Raw genomic sequence first — 15,741 nt, forward strand, 5'->3', positions numbered from 1 at the left:
GATCAGGGGTTGGAGCATCTCTGCTACAAAGACAAGCCGAAGGAGCTGGGATTGTTCAGGCTGGAAAAGAGGCAGCTCTGGGGAGACCTAATAGGGGCCTTCCAGTACCCAAAGGGAGCCTACAAGGAGGATGGAGCAAGACTGTTTACAAAGGCCTGTGGTTATAGGACGAGGGGCAATGACTTCAAACTAGAGAAGAGCAGATTTAGGTTGGATGTTAGGAACAGGTTCTTTACCATGAGGGTAGTGGAACACTGGGGTTGCCTGGGGGGTGGTGGGCACCCTGTCTCTGGAGATACTGAAAGTGAGACTCAACAGGACTCTGGGCAACTTGATCTAATTGAGAATGCCCCTGCTTACTCAGAGGGGGTTGGACTAGGTGATCTTCAGAGGTCCCATCCAACCCAGACTATTCCATGATTCTATGATTCTGTGCACTGTGATTGAATACATCACATCATTTTAAATTTGAAGAAAAAAAAAATACACACTGAATGAAACAGTGGCTCCAAATTGCTAAATACATACTAAGAGTCTCAGCTACATTAAGTAATCATTTCAATGTCAATTCAGACAGATACAAAGAAAGAAAAAAATTCTGTACTATATCAATTTTACAGGAAGGTTTCTTTATAATCAGCTACTCTTAGCAGAAAAAGAAATTAAAACTCAAAGGTCACTACCTGAATTATATAAAACCCATGATGAAAATATAGGCTGATGTATGACTAGTTACTTTCAATGCATCAGCCAAGAAGCAAGAGCTGGGGGAAAAGTATGGGGAAATTGTGCAACAACCTCAAAATTCTCTTCATCATCTGCTCCCATCTTTAAAAGATTTTCTCAGAATTCCCCCTCAGTGTCACAGAATAGAATAGAATAAACCAGGTTGGAAGAGACCTTCAAGATCATTGCGTCCAACCTATCACCCAACATCACCTAATCAACTAAGCCATGTAACCAAGCACCCTGTCAAGTCTCCTCCTGAACACCTCCAGTGATGGCGATTCCACCACCTTCCCGGGCAGTCCATTCCAATGGGTAATCACTCTCTCTGTGTAAAACTTCCTCCTGACCTCCAGCCTGAACTTCCCCTGGCGCAGCCTGAGACTGTGTCCTCTTGTTCTGGTGGTGGCTGCCTGGGAGAAGAGACCAACCTCTGCCTGTTTACAACCCCCCTTCAGGTAGTTGTAGAGAGCAATAAGGTCACCCCTGAGTCTCCTCCTCTCCAGGCTAAGCAGCCCCATGTAACATGGGGACAACACAGAAAGAGAGTTAATCAGTTATTTAATTCTTCCATTGCTCACAAACCTTTTCGTCTTCCCCACTCAGCTCCAGATGCTTTTCCACAATTTTTAACATACTCTGTATGTCACTCTCAAACTTTTCCAGGTCTGGAAATGCTCCTCTGAGTTCATGGGACTCTGACATGACAGGAAGTCGTTCTTGTCCAACAAGCATCTGCAAAGCAAAATATAACTGTGTTCGAGCTGAAATTTTTGTCTGAGCTGTCATACATAATTTAATGATTTAAACCAATTCTCCAGGGGTATCAGTTTGTAAGACCATCAAATATCAGTATAAAAACAATTGCAAGAGCTGTTTGATTTACCACTGACAGTTAGCTTGCACACTGTCAATAGGTATCATCAAGCTTCTATCTTCAAACTTCAGTCTGAGCATTTTGGTCTCAAACAAAAACCTTCCAGTTCTATTACCATAAGGTGTTGTTCTATAGCATGTCTATGTACTGCAATATATACATTTTTCTGACTCTTTATAACACACAATTATTTGCATATTTTTCCTTGAAACACAAGGCATCACCTGTTACTCAGCCACAATAAGCAGCTCTTATAAAATCAGTCTGACCATTTTTCACATGTAAATATGTACACCTAAAAGAGCACCAAAAGCAGCAAAGTTGGGAGGTCACTGTCCCTTTGTATTAATCTCTGGTGAGGCTACACTTCAAGTATCGAGTTCAGTTTTGGGCACCTCAATACAGAAGAGATGTTGAGGTGCTGAAGCAAGTGCAGAGGAGGGCAACAAAACTGGTGAAGAGCCTGGAGAATAAATCTTATGAAGAGCGACTGAAGGAGCTGTTTAGTTTGAAAAAGAGGAGGCTGTGGGGAGACCTCATTGCTGTCTACAGCTACCTGAAAGGACCTTGTGGAGAGGCTGGCACTGGTCTCTTCCCACAGGTATTAGTGATAGAACAAGAGGGAACAGCCTCAAGCTGCAACTGGGTAGGTTTAGACAGGACATTAGGAAAATGTTTTTCACAGAAAGAGTGGTCAGGCATTGGAATGGGCTGCCCAGGGAGGAGGCTGAGTCACCAACCCTGGATGCGTTTAAGAGTTGTTTGGATGTTGTGCTTGTTGAAATGATTTAGGGGTGAACCTTGTAGAGTAGGGTTATTGGTTGGACTTGGTGATCCTGAGGGTCTTTTCCAACCTGAATGTGTCTGTGATTCTGTGAAGTGCTGTTCTAAGATAAAGATCTATCCCCTTAAAGCTATTTGCCAGCGTTTTGTCATAAACCTCCCCAAGCATGTTTTGGGGCTCACACATCCTCACCTTGGCACTTTTGATGTGCTGAGAAACCTTATCAAAGTTACGGTTTAGTTCTGCCAGTTTGGGTTCAACAAGTTCACGGCACGAAACTCCCCGACCATTCATTAGGATGAGAGCCTGGTCACGCACATTGTCCACTCGAAGACTAACATCATCCAACTCAGATATTAAGCGCTAGAAGGTAAAAGAAATTGCAAATGGTTACCCCAGGAAAGGAAAAAAAAAAATACAGTAAAAAAATTACAAATAAAAATCACTGGGGGGAAAAAAAAAATCATGACAAAAGAGGCAGCAAACCTGCCTTGACTTCATTTAGAACCCAGCAGCAGCTACTTGACAGCAACTTTTCCTACCTTCACAGTTTCCTCCTTTTTGCTTGCTGACTTCTTCTCAATCTCATCCAGCAAGGCTTCAGCTTGATATAACCAAGTACTTATGTGGGCAACATTTTCATCAAAAATTTCCAGCTGGCTCTGATGATTCTGGAAAAAGATGACAAAAAAAAAAATATCAATGCGAGAAACTTTAAAGAAGAAAAAATAAATAAAAAAAATCCAGAAACACCCCCACAAAACACTCTGCACCTAAGGGGACTACGTTGGAAAAGACACAAAATTTGATTGTACTTTTCACCTTCAATAAATATATACAAGAATTCAGTTTTCATTCCAGGTCCTTTAAAATGACCCTCCCCAATTCATAGAGAGGGAAACACATAGCTGTGAGGGTTTCCTCAAAGAAAAGACAGACAAGATATGGCCAGACCACAATACCTCAGTAAGGAAAAAAGCCCCACTTTTTTGCATTGTCACTAGCAGATACAGAAGTTCATATTATTTGTGGTAGTTATTTCTGTTGTTTTATAAGCTAGGGGATTACACCAAAACCTAAAAACTATGATAGTCAAATTTTGATATTTTACTGATTACATTAAAATATTTCTTCCTCTTAAGTCACCACACCATAGACATGTTAATTACATCTGCTTCCATACAGTCAGAAGTTACAACATTACAACACATTCTGCGTGACAAAACAAAGCTATCAGATTCAGAAGCACCATCCTGCTTGAGCACAGAGCTTCTTATCCCAAAACCAAACCAAAGCCAAACATGAATAATGAAAATTTAGAAAGATTTTAGTTGTGGATCATTCTGACAGCATTTACAAATTAAGGGTCTAGCTACCTGACTGCTACTACCGTGAATATCATTGGATTATGAAACAGCACAACCAACAACAGGCATTAGGCAGGATGCCCAAGGCTCACCATCTAGGTATACATCAGTTTCCACAATTTCAGCCCACATCAGAGACTGCTAAAGGTGAATTGTCTTTTCACAAAACTTGCAGCTTTAAGCTGTATAAAATGTGTAGTCTTCCATTCACTCAGCCACACAAACACATGCTGTTGGCTCAGCTGGCATAGGCTTAAACATTTGCAGTTATGGGCTATCTTGAATAAGCAGTAGCTGACAGGGGGTCCTGAATGCTTTGTTGAACACCTCTAGAAAATTATCCAATAAACTGTCAATGCATCTGGATCTCAAGAATATCTATTGACACAAAAACACCCTATTCATACTAGACCTGGTACAGAGGTTTCTTTCATGCTGAATAAAGAGCAAAGGAGCCTCATGGATATCAATCTTTCAGGGCTAGGTCCTTCCATTTTCTACTTACCTTAAATTCATGAGATTATATAAGATCACACAGAAAGCACAAAATCCAACTCCTGGGTTGTAATTAACTTATGAAAGAAAGAACACTTCCATAACTTGGTGGGTTTTTGCCTCTCATTTTAATGTGGCAGAATTCGGTAGTACTAATTGATGGAAAACCCACTATCAATTTTAGAAATACTTGCATGCCCCATGACCCAATCTGTATTGGTAACTGCCCCCTTTAAGGATAGTTTAGAAAGCTATTTCTATGCACCAGCATAAAAAATTCTAACAAGAATCATATTGAGAATTAAATAATAAGCAGACACAAAAGGCTAGCATTATTCATGTAGCAGAAGAAAAAGTGTTAAAACATTAACAGGGAAGAGGTAAAGCAACAAAAGTTTGTAAATAAAGACAAAAAACATAAAATGTAATAGCATATAATGGGAGGAAGGGGGAATGAAAGAGATTAAAACAACAGATATGAGAAAGTGTATGGTGGTTTTTATATTGAAAAGAGGAACTACATGACAAAGTCTAAGGAGAAAAAGAACCTAGAACAGAGTCCTAGCACTGGAGCCAGAAGGAAGAGACAGGCAAAAGAAGGAAAAAAACAACACCAAAAAAGCCCAAAAGCCCAAAACAAACCCACAAACAAAACAAATCTTAAACTTAGAATTACTCTCTACAGATAATCAGGTTATTCCCATTAGATCAAGTTAACTCTCTCCCTAGTGTATTTACATATTTTCATCACTTTCTGATTCTGCATTTTATTTTCATCTCCTACCCACTGAACAATAGCTATTACTACTACCAAGTGCATGGAACCAATGCCTGACAACACATCTAAAACACCTGCAAAACAGTTCCCCACCTTCTTTGTTGTATATACCTCATGAGTCACCTCTTCATCCACATAGATATCTGCTCTACATTTCAGTAAGTCCATAAGGCATCATTGAAGCTTTGCATCACAGCAAAGTGACACAAGTGGAAACTGCACTGGCTGGAAAAATGTGGAGGAAGAACCACCCTATTTCTCAATGCACAACTTACCAATAAGGTGTCACACCAGTCCTCAGTCCAGGTTCGAACTCGGCTCCAGCCAGCATTAAGAATACACAACTTCTCTTCCAGGTAAGTCTCACTCCCTTCCACCAAGGCCTGGAGTGCAGTGCAGCTTTCTGTGATGCTCTTCAGATCAGCTTTCCTTCTCTCCAACTCTCTCAGGACACTCTGAAAGGAAGGGCCATTAACACTGCAGTGCTCCAAATCACAAGGGCAAGGGAGTCAAAATTTTTACATCCACAAAAAAAAAAAATAGTATCATAGGTGATCTTCACTCTAAAATACTTAAACCAAGTAGAATCACCTACTATATATATGTGTTATATTATACTTATATTCTACTCTGAATGGTTCCCTTTTTTGAAAGGGAGCACAATGTATCTAACTGTCCTGAATAACTTAACTTGTCATCTTTTTGTAGTTTTACAATTTTAAAGGGCCTTTTCACCATGTAGGTAAACCAAATGCATCACATCACATTACAGGTCCAATTTTAAGAGGTTCTTTTCTGCCCTGTCAACTATCACAGAGAATGCAGAGACACTTTGGATTCCTCTATACGTTTTCCTATTGAAGTACTTCTACAGTAAGCAACAATGAGAAAAGTGGTAGATAAAGGCTGAATGTTATTTTGAGAACCACCACTACTCACTGCATATGTTCAATTAACTTGCTACATATTACAGAAGCTTTGTTGTCATATATGCTCTAATTTTTTTTGCCTCTAGAAAAATCTTGAGAGACAAAGGACAAGTCGGCATGCAACATAAAGGCTTGTCCTCCTGGTTGTTCAGCATAAGAAATCACGAACAATTGCTTGCATGTTTGTAGTAAGTATATTTCAATTACTATTTACAAGCTTCTTTGGAAAGAAATCTTAGGGATACTTCCCTAGCAAACTGTAATGGTAATAATTGCTAATCCTGAGCAAAATGGCTGAGAACAGGTTATAATTAGATGGGTTTTGTAATTTCATGAGCTTTCCAGTTTTAGAAGTGTATACACACCTATTCCAAAGGAAAAAGGTGACAGAAAATGATGACTGGAAGTGTTCAGCAGTACTGATCTATCAAATGACAGTTGTTGCTAATTATATATACAAGTTTCTACACTGAAAAAAATTGATGCTTTGCTTCAGAACAATTATAACACATTTGTCTTCTTTCATCAAGAGTTACAATTTAGAGATGAAAGAAAATAAGGAATTACATGAGTTCTTTCATTTTGCAGAGTCACCACTTTGAAGACAAAGTCTTTCAGTGAAAAGTTACAAATCATGTTTCTCATTAAAAATGTCAACCAACATTCAGTTTCCTCTACTAGTAAAAATATTTGACCCAACCCAAAATTATATTGTTGATAATTCAGAATATTATACTTCCAAACTGTGTTAGAGACACAGTAAGTCACTTAAATGCCTATTAATACCTAGTATGAAGCTATATCATTAATATTTCATTAGCCATTTAATTTTGAGGCAAGATGCCAGAGATGAAATAGATCAGACTCAGAAAGGTACTGAATATTATCTACTGAATCTGCCGAAATTTCGTGACCTAAGAGATTCAGGAACAAGTTAGAATTTGTATTCACAGCTAATTCTACACAGTATTCCCATACTCTGAAAAACTTCTTGTATGGGTGTTTGAAGCATGCTTACTTTGGCCCAGCCAATTTCTGAATCTAGATCAGAAAGCAAGCTCTCTGAAGTGGACTTTTGCACAAGCTCAGCCTCAGTGCTAGTTAGCCATTCTGACAAAGAGGCAGCTTCTTTCCTCATTTTGCGTGCCAGCTGCAATGCTCTTTCAAGGTCTTGTTTACCTTCAGTCACCTACAAAAATATTAAAAAAACCAAACAAACAAATAAAATTAGATTTTAAAAAGACAGAAAAAACTCAAAGTGCTAAAATATTCACCCAAATATATAACATCCTTGCATCTTAATACTGTCTTGTGCTAGGGAAAGATTCTGAAAAGAAAAATCCTTTGTGAACATCTGCATTGTATTATAGAGAGCAGATATATAAAACTAGAATACTACTACATTAAGATACACTTAAAGAAGACTAAGAAAACTGAATACCAATTTATTTATAGCTAGAAATCACCAAATTGATTGTTTAAACTTTGTTTATCATGATCCTTTGTGGTGGGTTAATGCCCATTCTGAAAACAAAAACAAAACAGGGTGGAGGGCTTACAGGTACTTTGCCCTCCCTGCAGGGCATTTTTCCCTCTGGGAAACTGAGTCTGTTCCACTCCCCCCTCCCTGCCCAGCTAGGGTATAAAAAACAGCTGTTAGTGCTCCTTTTGGCTCCTGCCTCTCCTGGATGAAAGCTACTGTGGCTGTTTTTCTGCTCCTCTGCCACGTTGTCAGGCCTCATCCTTCTCCCTGCTGCCTCTGCATCCCTTCAGAGAGAGACTGGTTTTGTGTTGTTCTTCTTTGTCCCCCTCCCATCCATCCATTTTCCTTGCCCTTGTGGACCTTACCTGTTATTGTTATATATATACACACGTATTTTTGTTTAAAGAAAACTCTTTACCTCTCTACTTCCAAGCCAAGTCCAAATTATTGTTTGGTGGATTTCCTCCTTCCTTTTTTCCCTCTCTGTCGGGAGGGAGGAGAGAGATTCTCAGCCTTGCCCCCATCTGAGCTCTTAACTCCCAGTTAAGGCTTAAACCACCACATTCTTCAACCGAAACTCAAATGGATACAAAATCCAGCCAATGTGGTGGTAGGGCCAAACAGGCCCAGCACAAACCCAGACAAGCCCTGATGTGTCTAGACATGGTCCTCCTCTCCCCCCATCCTTCCTGTAGAAGTCAGGGTAATCTGGGAAAAGGAACAAAGGGACAGAACCTAATGTGTCTGGATAAACAAGTCTCCTTTTGGGGTAAGAGCACCTGTACTGGCCACTGCTTCTCACCGACCAGGTCTATGTTTCTGTGCCTTCACGACCAGAGCCTGGCAGAACCCCTTTTCATTGGGTAACTGTTTGCTGGCTTCAGTTGCCCTATTGGCCCAACTGAATCTAGGGCAAGATATATAAGCAGGCTGATTTGTAGTCACCTTTGCCTTGCCTGCAGTTCCCTTGCCTCAAGTTGCCTGGTCCAGAGCCAGGGATGGAAGCCAGGAGCCTACTCACTGCAAGCTAGAGAAACCAGGAACCTTAGGAGCCGGAGCCAAGCTTCTCTTCTCCTTGCAACTAGAATTTTGCTATGCCTCAGTTTACCTATGAAAGCAATACCCCTTGATAAGAAGCGTCATAAACCTCCCACCACACTGGTTAAGCCTGACTTTCCCCAAGATGCGAGGCATTCCTGCCAGCAACCAGCTGAGCCTGGCTAATGTACAGCAGAGGCATGCCCCCATTTGGGGTAGAAACTTTCATGAGTAATTAATTCACTGGCCTCCTGTATTTACAGTTCTTGTCAAATTTCCCCCCCACCATGGTAGAGAGCCATTTTGCACCAGGGAAATCTCTCTTTCCCTGTTGCTCCTCCTGGTTTGCTTAAAATTGTTGTATTAGCTTAAATATTGTACATTCCCATTGTAAATGTATATTCTAACTATACATCGAACCTATTTAATATGGTTTTGGCAAATGTTCATATTAATAAAAGGTACTGGTTTATTAATATTCATAATTATAAATTTTATATTAATTATAAATGCATAAAGTCATTACAGCCAGTCACACAGGTAAAACTCAGTTCCTTTTTGTATTTTGACAGATCTGCATGAAGAAAGCTGTTCAGAAAAATTTCACTGAAAATCTAGTCTACCCTTGAAAACATCTCAGTAATGTGAATATGAAATCTCATGTTTGCTGCAGTATAATCAATTTTATTTCCCACTGGCTACACAATTAGTCTGGTCAAAGTTTAACACAAACATGAGACTAAATTCAACCATAGCAAGTCAGAATCAACTGACACTTCAAGAAGCTACCCTCTGTCTCAATCTAGGGTTTGCATGTATTTATTCAAAATAATGCACTCCCTCAAATATTTTTAAATCATCAGTCACAAAAAAATATCATAACATACTGCAACTAAACCTACCTTTCTACCCTTCCCTAATTTTTTTGTCTACATCCTTTCCAAGTTATAGATGTACAGGTTCCACTACAATCCACACCTTCATGAATGTTCTCCACTTTACAACAATAAATTTTTTCTTATTCCAACAATGCAGTCTGGCTACACACACAGAGCACTGAACAGGCACAAATGTGCTTGGCCTTCTCTCTTAATTTAGGTCTGCATGGGGTTGTTGTGGCCAATGTGTAGAGCCTGGCACTTAAGATGTGTTAAATCTCATGCCATTGGACTCCGCCCATCTGTCCGGGTCCCTCTGCAGAGGACCTCAACACCTGCCCCCAACTTGGTGTCATCTGCAAACTTACTGATGATGGCCTCAGTACCCTCACCCAGATCATCGACAAAATAAAGAGCATGAGGCCCAGCTAACTGCCTCTTCAGGAACACTTTGTGAGCACAGGGGTCTTGCACAGCCACAAGATTTTTATCTGTAATCTCTAATGTCTCAGTTGACTGCTCCTGGACCTAGCAACCAACCTATGCAGTATTGGCTTCAGAATCAAAGTTAAAACAGCATCTCACATGAAAAGAAAGGGAATTTCTATGCAAACATGTTTCATATTTGTTTTTCTTACCTGTGCCCCCAAGTCATTGTAAAGAAATTTCAATGCTGTCAGTTGTTCATCCATTCCCTTGGGATTATCTGTCTGTTGTTTCTGTACAATTTGTCTTCCTGTCTTGATGACAGTTTCAACCTCCAATTTCACCTCACTGAGGGTCTTATAGAGTTTCTAAAATCACAAATATGTATAATGGTCAGCAGTCAGAAGTGCAGATTTTCAGATTTTGCGTCATTTGTGGACTCGACCATCAGACTGCATTTAAACTAATAACAATATCTGTCAAGACCTCCAATTCCTGATGTTCTATATTTTATTGCAGTATTCATTTCATTTTCACTTCAAACGAAGAACTATCCCAATAATTTATCAGTGGTTAATCCATAATATTGCCACATGCCAAGGTTAGCATTGTGATCTGTACTTGATCTACAGTATGACCTTATGTGTAGTATTGGTGGTGATCAAATACTAAGAACTAAGCAAACCTCAGAGTGTTGCTTCTACATAACACAAGAATAAGCCAAGAAAAGGAGTTTATAAGAACTCAGATACTCCACCACATCTTTGATCAACAGTCCACTACTCTGATGTCCACATTCTTACACAGAATAATTAGAGAGTATTAGTTATCAATTGTTCTCCCCACATTTTGCAGAGAGTTTTAACAGTTCCACCAGGACATTAATCAAAATTTCCTCAGGAGAGAGCTTAAGGAAGAACCACCACACATGAAAAACAACTGTCAAGCAAGAGTTAGGAACATTGCGTATGTACCATGCAGCTGTCCAGATGAGCTTGAATTACATCTGGGTCAGTATCCTTCACATCCAAGACATGAAGTTCTGCTTTTACACCATCCAACACTCGCTTACAGTCCAACATGCGCTGCTCAAAATTGGCTGGTTTCTGGAAAAGCTGATACTTTGTAGATACTTCACGGAGTTTTCTCTGTTTTAATGAAAATTGGGTTAAAATATTGTTTTAAATCAGTATCACATGTCAGAAAATAACACTTATAGCATTTTTCCCATCTAGATTCTAACTCACCTCTCATGCCATTACAACTCACATAGCTACAGGAACACTACTTGCCAAACCAAGTTCTATCACATATTCTTAACCTTCACCTGAGGTGCAAGAGAGCTGCAATTTTCATACACTTTCAAAATATCCATTCTACTAAAATACAAAGACTTTCTGATTTTCAGCATTTAGTGCTGAAATTTAAACTTCTTTATTTGATTCATCTAGAGCTGCTTGTTCCTAATGAAAGCACATAAAAGCCTATAGTGTTTGCTTCTAAGGTTCAGCTGACTGCACCAGGAAATTTATAAGCTGACAACAGCAGAAAGTCTTCACTTCTAAATTCTTAGCGCAACTCATTTTTACCTGCAAAGCATCCAGCTGAGTTCCACCACGTGGAGACCTGCATTCAGGAGAAGCAGGAGGGAAAGAGCGAGCACTTTTTTTGAGCTCCTCTAAGGTGGATTCATGAGCTGCAATTTCAGCTTGAATTTTCTGCCATGTCACAGAAACAAGAAGAAAAGCCACACCAAAATTACAAGATTATTTGCAGAGAGAGGAATAAAAACTTGCTTGCTACATAGTACCCACCAGAAGTAAGTCCACTCCATTGAAGTTAAACACTAAGAGGTTTATTTTAATTATTCTGTCTATGGTGTTAGCTTGCTAAATTGAAATACACTAAGGCTGTTATTCAATACAACCTTCTTAAAACAGGAAAACAACAGGATTGTAATAAAACCTTCAAGAAATACTAAGTCTAGGCTGAACACTTTCATAAGATATTTCAAAATGGTTTGTAGTGAAAATTTATACTGGAATACCTGGGCCTCCTGAGGCATCTGAAAAGCATCTACTCTATCAGTGAGGTAAGATGTCAACTGTCTATCAAGATCCACTAGGTTTTCCTGCAAGACCTGCAACATGTGGTCAGTTTCTCTCATGGTCTGAAGCTGCTGTTCCAAGGCAATCTGTCGGCTCACTGCCTGAGTGGGACAGAAAGGAAAGACAATAGATCATTAATTGAATACAAATTTTAATCAAAATTAAATTATGCCAAGAGGACCATCTGAAAAGAGCAGATGACTTATCTAGAAAGGCAACAATTTTTTAAGCCTGATGTGATTTATACCATTAACTGATAAACACTGATACAGAAGGAGAATTCTGCAGCTAGATGTACAGTGAATAATGCAGGTCTCTCCTATCACCTAAGAAAGAAAGTATTCTATTAAAAACATGCCATTTAAAAAAACTAGCTATTCAATGGGAATAACAGACTTTGTGTTACACTACAGATCAATACTCTTTGACAAGTAACTTGTGCGTTTTCTTTCAAAACAATAAAGTCTTTCTGTTACAGTGTGAAAACAAAGGTTCACAGTTCCTTCCCACGAACTTGTAAGTCCAGCTGAAAAATCGCTACTTGCACGAGAACATAACTTCCCCACTATCAACACATGCACAGCCCAATGACTATGTACATACACACACAATGATGTGAAAAGCTGTCTAACAGGCCAGTATGACAATGCTGCGACTGCCAAAGCAGACAGTTTTTTATATAGCAATTACGTACTGTAGTAACAGGAAACACAACAGTGAACACTAATTTAAATGAGAGCACGTGTCCCCCAGCTGAGGGCACTGCATTCATGTTGCTCACTGTAATGAGGCTGAACTGAAATTCCCTCTATGGCTACACTTTGGCAGTGAGAGAAAAATCTCCTATCCTACAATTTGGCAGAAGTCTGTATTACCAGGATACAGAATACAAATTACAAATGTATGCAACTCAGCTATTCATCCCATGCTAGGAAAAATTAGACTGAAGTATGAGAAGAGGGGGGGGAACAACAACATAACAGATGGGAAATGAGAGAAGAATGTTTTCCTTACGTTCCTTATTTTGGTATGACTTCTTCACAGCTATTTCTTCTGTTCCTCATTATTACATTTAGTGAGCAGCTCACCAGTATTCATGGCACTGTCCCCTCTGATATTGGGATTGCCTTTTTGTCAAAATTACATGGAAAAATAGCAGGGGATTCTTGCAGTGCAAAGGTGTACAAGTTCACAAAAAAACCCAAACTGACACAAAAAACCCAAACCAAAAACCAAACACAACAAAAACACACAAACCAACACCTGTCTGAAGTCAGAGAAAACAAAAAATAACTCCCCAAATATTGCTTTTAGGACTTATTCCAAACTAAAACCAGCTGGAAACATTGTGGAAACTCTTTCTCTTTTTCTGTACCATAGTACCACATCTATGAATTCAGCTATCCAAGAGGAATCATTGCAAACCACTGAGCTGAAAAATGCACTCCATTTCAATGCTGCCCTCAAATTCTTACCAAGTGACTCAATTCCTCATAGCGAGTGTTGAAAGCCTCCAATTTTTCACTGATGATATCATCAAGAATCCCTCCATCAATCAGTGTCTGCCCAAGTTCCCGAATCTGGGTTCGATTATCAGCTGGATGACGCAGGACTGATTCCAGGGACTAATTAGAACAGGAAGTTTCAAAGGTCAATATACCAAATATTACACATTTTCAGAGATTGAAATCTGTCTGCATGCACAGAAGTTTTATACTTTGAATGTCTTGGAGAGCACTCTAAAAGCATGAATTAGTTATGCCTTAATCCATGGTGGCACAAGGCAAATAGAGTGATCATTTTGCATTGAACTTCACAGCATTTCTCATCTATTCACATCATTTTACACTATAGTGCTGGAAGGAATTAATCCATTTAAACAGGACAGGATAGAGCATACAATTTCATCACAATACCAAGTATGGCACAATCACGTACAGCAAAATTGAGTTTTTTGGTGGAAGACTTCACAAATATCAGCTACAGGTTCAGAGTAATGTGTTCATTTAACCTGAAGAACCAGAATATTCAACACGTTCCAGGATTCTACTTAAGTGTAGAATTTATGGCTTTTCAAAATGAGCCATCTGAAAAGTTATCAATCTGATCAAACTACAATACCTCAAGAGCATCATTGACAGCATCCAATTTATCAGGTAGATTTTCCGTCAGTTGCACCCTTTCTTCCAGGTTGTTTAACCAAGCTGTTTCTAAATCAAGATACTGAAGCAGCTCAATCCAACAAGACCACACCTCCTAGGGGCAAAAGAAAAAGCATAGATTAGCCTAGAATGTCAGACATATCACATAATCTATGAACATCTTAAAGAAATTATGTTTCTGAGTCATACACCTCAAATACTGAGTAGAAAAATATTTTTAAAACTTGCCATGGCACATTAAACTCTAGGCACAAAAATCTGCAATTATAGCAGCAAGATAAAAAGAAAGATGCAAAGTACATACAGAAGTCTCTAAATTTGTGATAAAATTATCACTGACAACCAGATTCTTCCAGCAATTTAAGAACGTAACAAAATGCATCCACTCCTGTTGAAAGAGAAGACATACACAACCCACCCCAAACTATAATTGACATGTTCTCACGTTCATTGTATTTCAACCTTTAATCTCTGGGAAGTTTCTTTGTCATTTTGGAAGATGCATGGATAAACGAAGCTGTGAGACAAGGTCACTTATTTGCACAAATGTTGTTTACAATACAGCTTATAAAAGCAAAGTTAGGTGGTGTCACACCAACAAGATTATCACAGTATCACAGTATACCTTAGGTTGGAAAGGACCTCGAGGATCATCGAGTCCAACCTATCAACACAGACCCCATGACTAAACCATGGCACCAAGTGCCACATCCAATTCCCTCTTGAATGCCTCCAGGGACGGCAACTCAACCACCTCCCTGGGCAACCCGTTCCAATGACGAATGACTCGCTCGGTAAAGAACTTCCTCCTCACCTCGAGTCTAAACCTCCCCTGGCGCAGCTTGAGACTGTGTCCCCTTGTTCTGGCGCTGGTTGCCTGGGAGAAGAGACCAACCCCTCCCTGGCTACAACCACCCTTCAGGTAGTTGTAGAGGGCAATGAGGTCACCCCTGAGCCTCCTCTTCTCCAGGCTAAACAATCCCAGCTCAGGCTAAACAATCCCAGCTCAGATTTCCCTTTAGGTAGCATCCTTGAAAAGAAGCCAAACAACACACATTTATGCTGAAGCTACTGGATGCAGTAACAAAATTGAACATTTTCAGTGTTCTCTATTCCTCACATCACCTGCCTTGTTTTAGTAAGTTGAGAGCTACCACTCTTACCTCCAAAGTGTGGCATTTCCCCCGGATCCGATTGCACAGTAGCTGATAGTTCTCCAGCACAACATTCAACTCAGTCACCAGGTCCTGCCCACTAGACGGCACTTTGGCAGCCAACATCTTGATGTTGTCTTTCAGAATCTTCACCCGCACCTCTTTCTGCAACACATCCTCCTTCGCTCGCTGCCCAAATAAATATATCACAATATCAGCTCACAACTGCTGTACGGTCAGCTCTTCACCACTCAAACCAAAGATCAGCAGTTTAACCTTGCAAGTATAGTTACCCAAGTATTCTTGGTTTCTGAGCGCAGGATATGGCAGTCACTTGTATGTAATTCAAATTACACTAGTAAGCATTAAAAAATACAATTGTATTAAGCATACAGACAAATATATAATTTATAGCTTGTTCATTAAAAAACATCTATGACTCAAAGCAAAAAAAACAATACATTCAGTACTATTTCTAAGCTAGTATATAGACAGGAAAAAAAGAAGTGAGGTTTACTAAGAAACCAGCACCCTGG

At 39.5% G+C, this 15,741-nt stretch overlaps 1 protein-coding gene across 6 annotated transcripts in view; it reads right to left on the reverse strand.

Annotated features, from left to right (window-relative positions):
* Positions 1–15,741, reverse strand: part of UTRN (utrophin) — a 389,650-nt gene that overhangs the window by 247,305 nt on the left and 126,604 nt on the right. For all 6 annotated transcript variants that reach the window (XR_010989004.1, XM_068152489.1, XM_068152498.1 and 3 more), the window contains 12 exons: positions 15,215–15,394; positions 14,011–14,145; positions 13,365–13,514; positions 11,829–11,990; positions 11,371–11,499; positions 10,756–10,929; positions 9,994–10,149; positions 6,975–7,145; positions 5,303–5,482; positions 2,930–3,058; positions 2,580–2,750; positions 1,312–1,461 (listed from right to left, as the gene is read on the reverse strand). Coding sequence is in view for 5 of the 6 variants with exons in the window: in XM_068152489.1 (XP_068008590.1) it covers positions 1,312–1,461; positions 2,580–2,750; positions 2,930–3,058; positions 5,303–5,482; positions 6,975–7,145; positions 9,994–10,149; positions 10,756–10,929; positions 11,371–11,499; positions 11,829–11,990; positions 13,365–13,514; positions 14,011–14,145; positions 15,215–15,394 (1,887 nt within the window). In the remaining variant the exon portion in view is untranslated. The remainder of the gene's footprint in view (positions 1–1,311; positions 1,462–2,579; positions 2,751–2,929; positions 3,059–5,302; positions 5,483–6,974; positions 7,146–9,993; positions 10,150–10,755; positions 10,930–11,370; positions 11,500–11,828; positions 11,991–13,364; positions 13,515–14,010; positions 14,146–15,214; positions 15,395–15,741) is intronic.

This window comes from Melanerpes formicivorus, unplaced genomic scaffold (genome assembly GCF_026170545.1).
Source record: "Melanerpes formicivorus ecotype bairdi unplaced genomic scaffold, bMelFor1.0.p_v2 SCAF_2, whole genome shotgun sequence".
Lineage (NCBI taxonomy): Eukaryota > Metazoa > Chordata > Aves > Piciformes > Picidae > Melanerpes > Melanerpes formicivorus.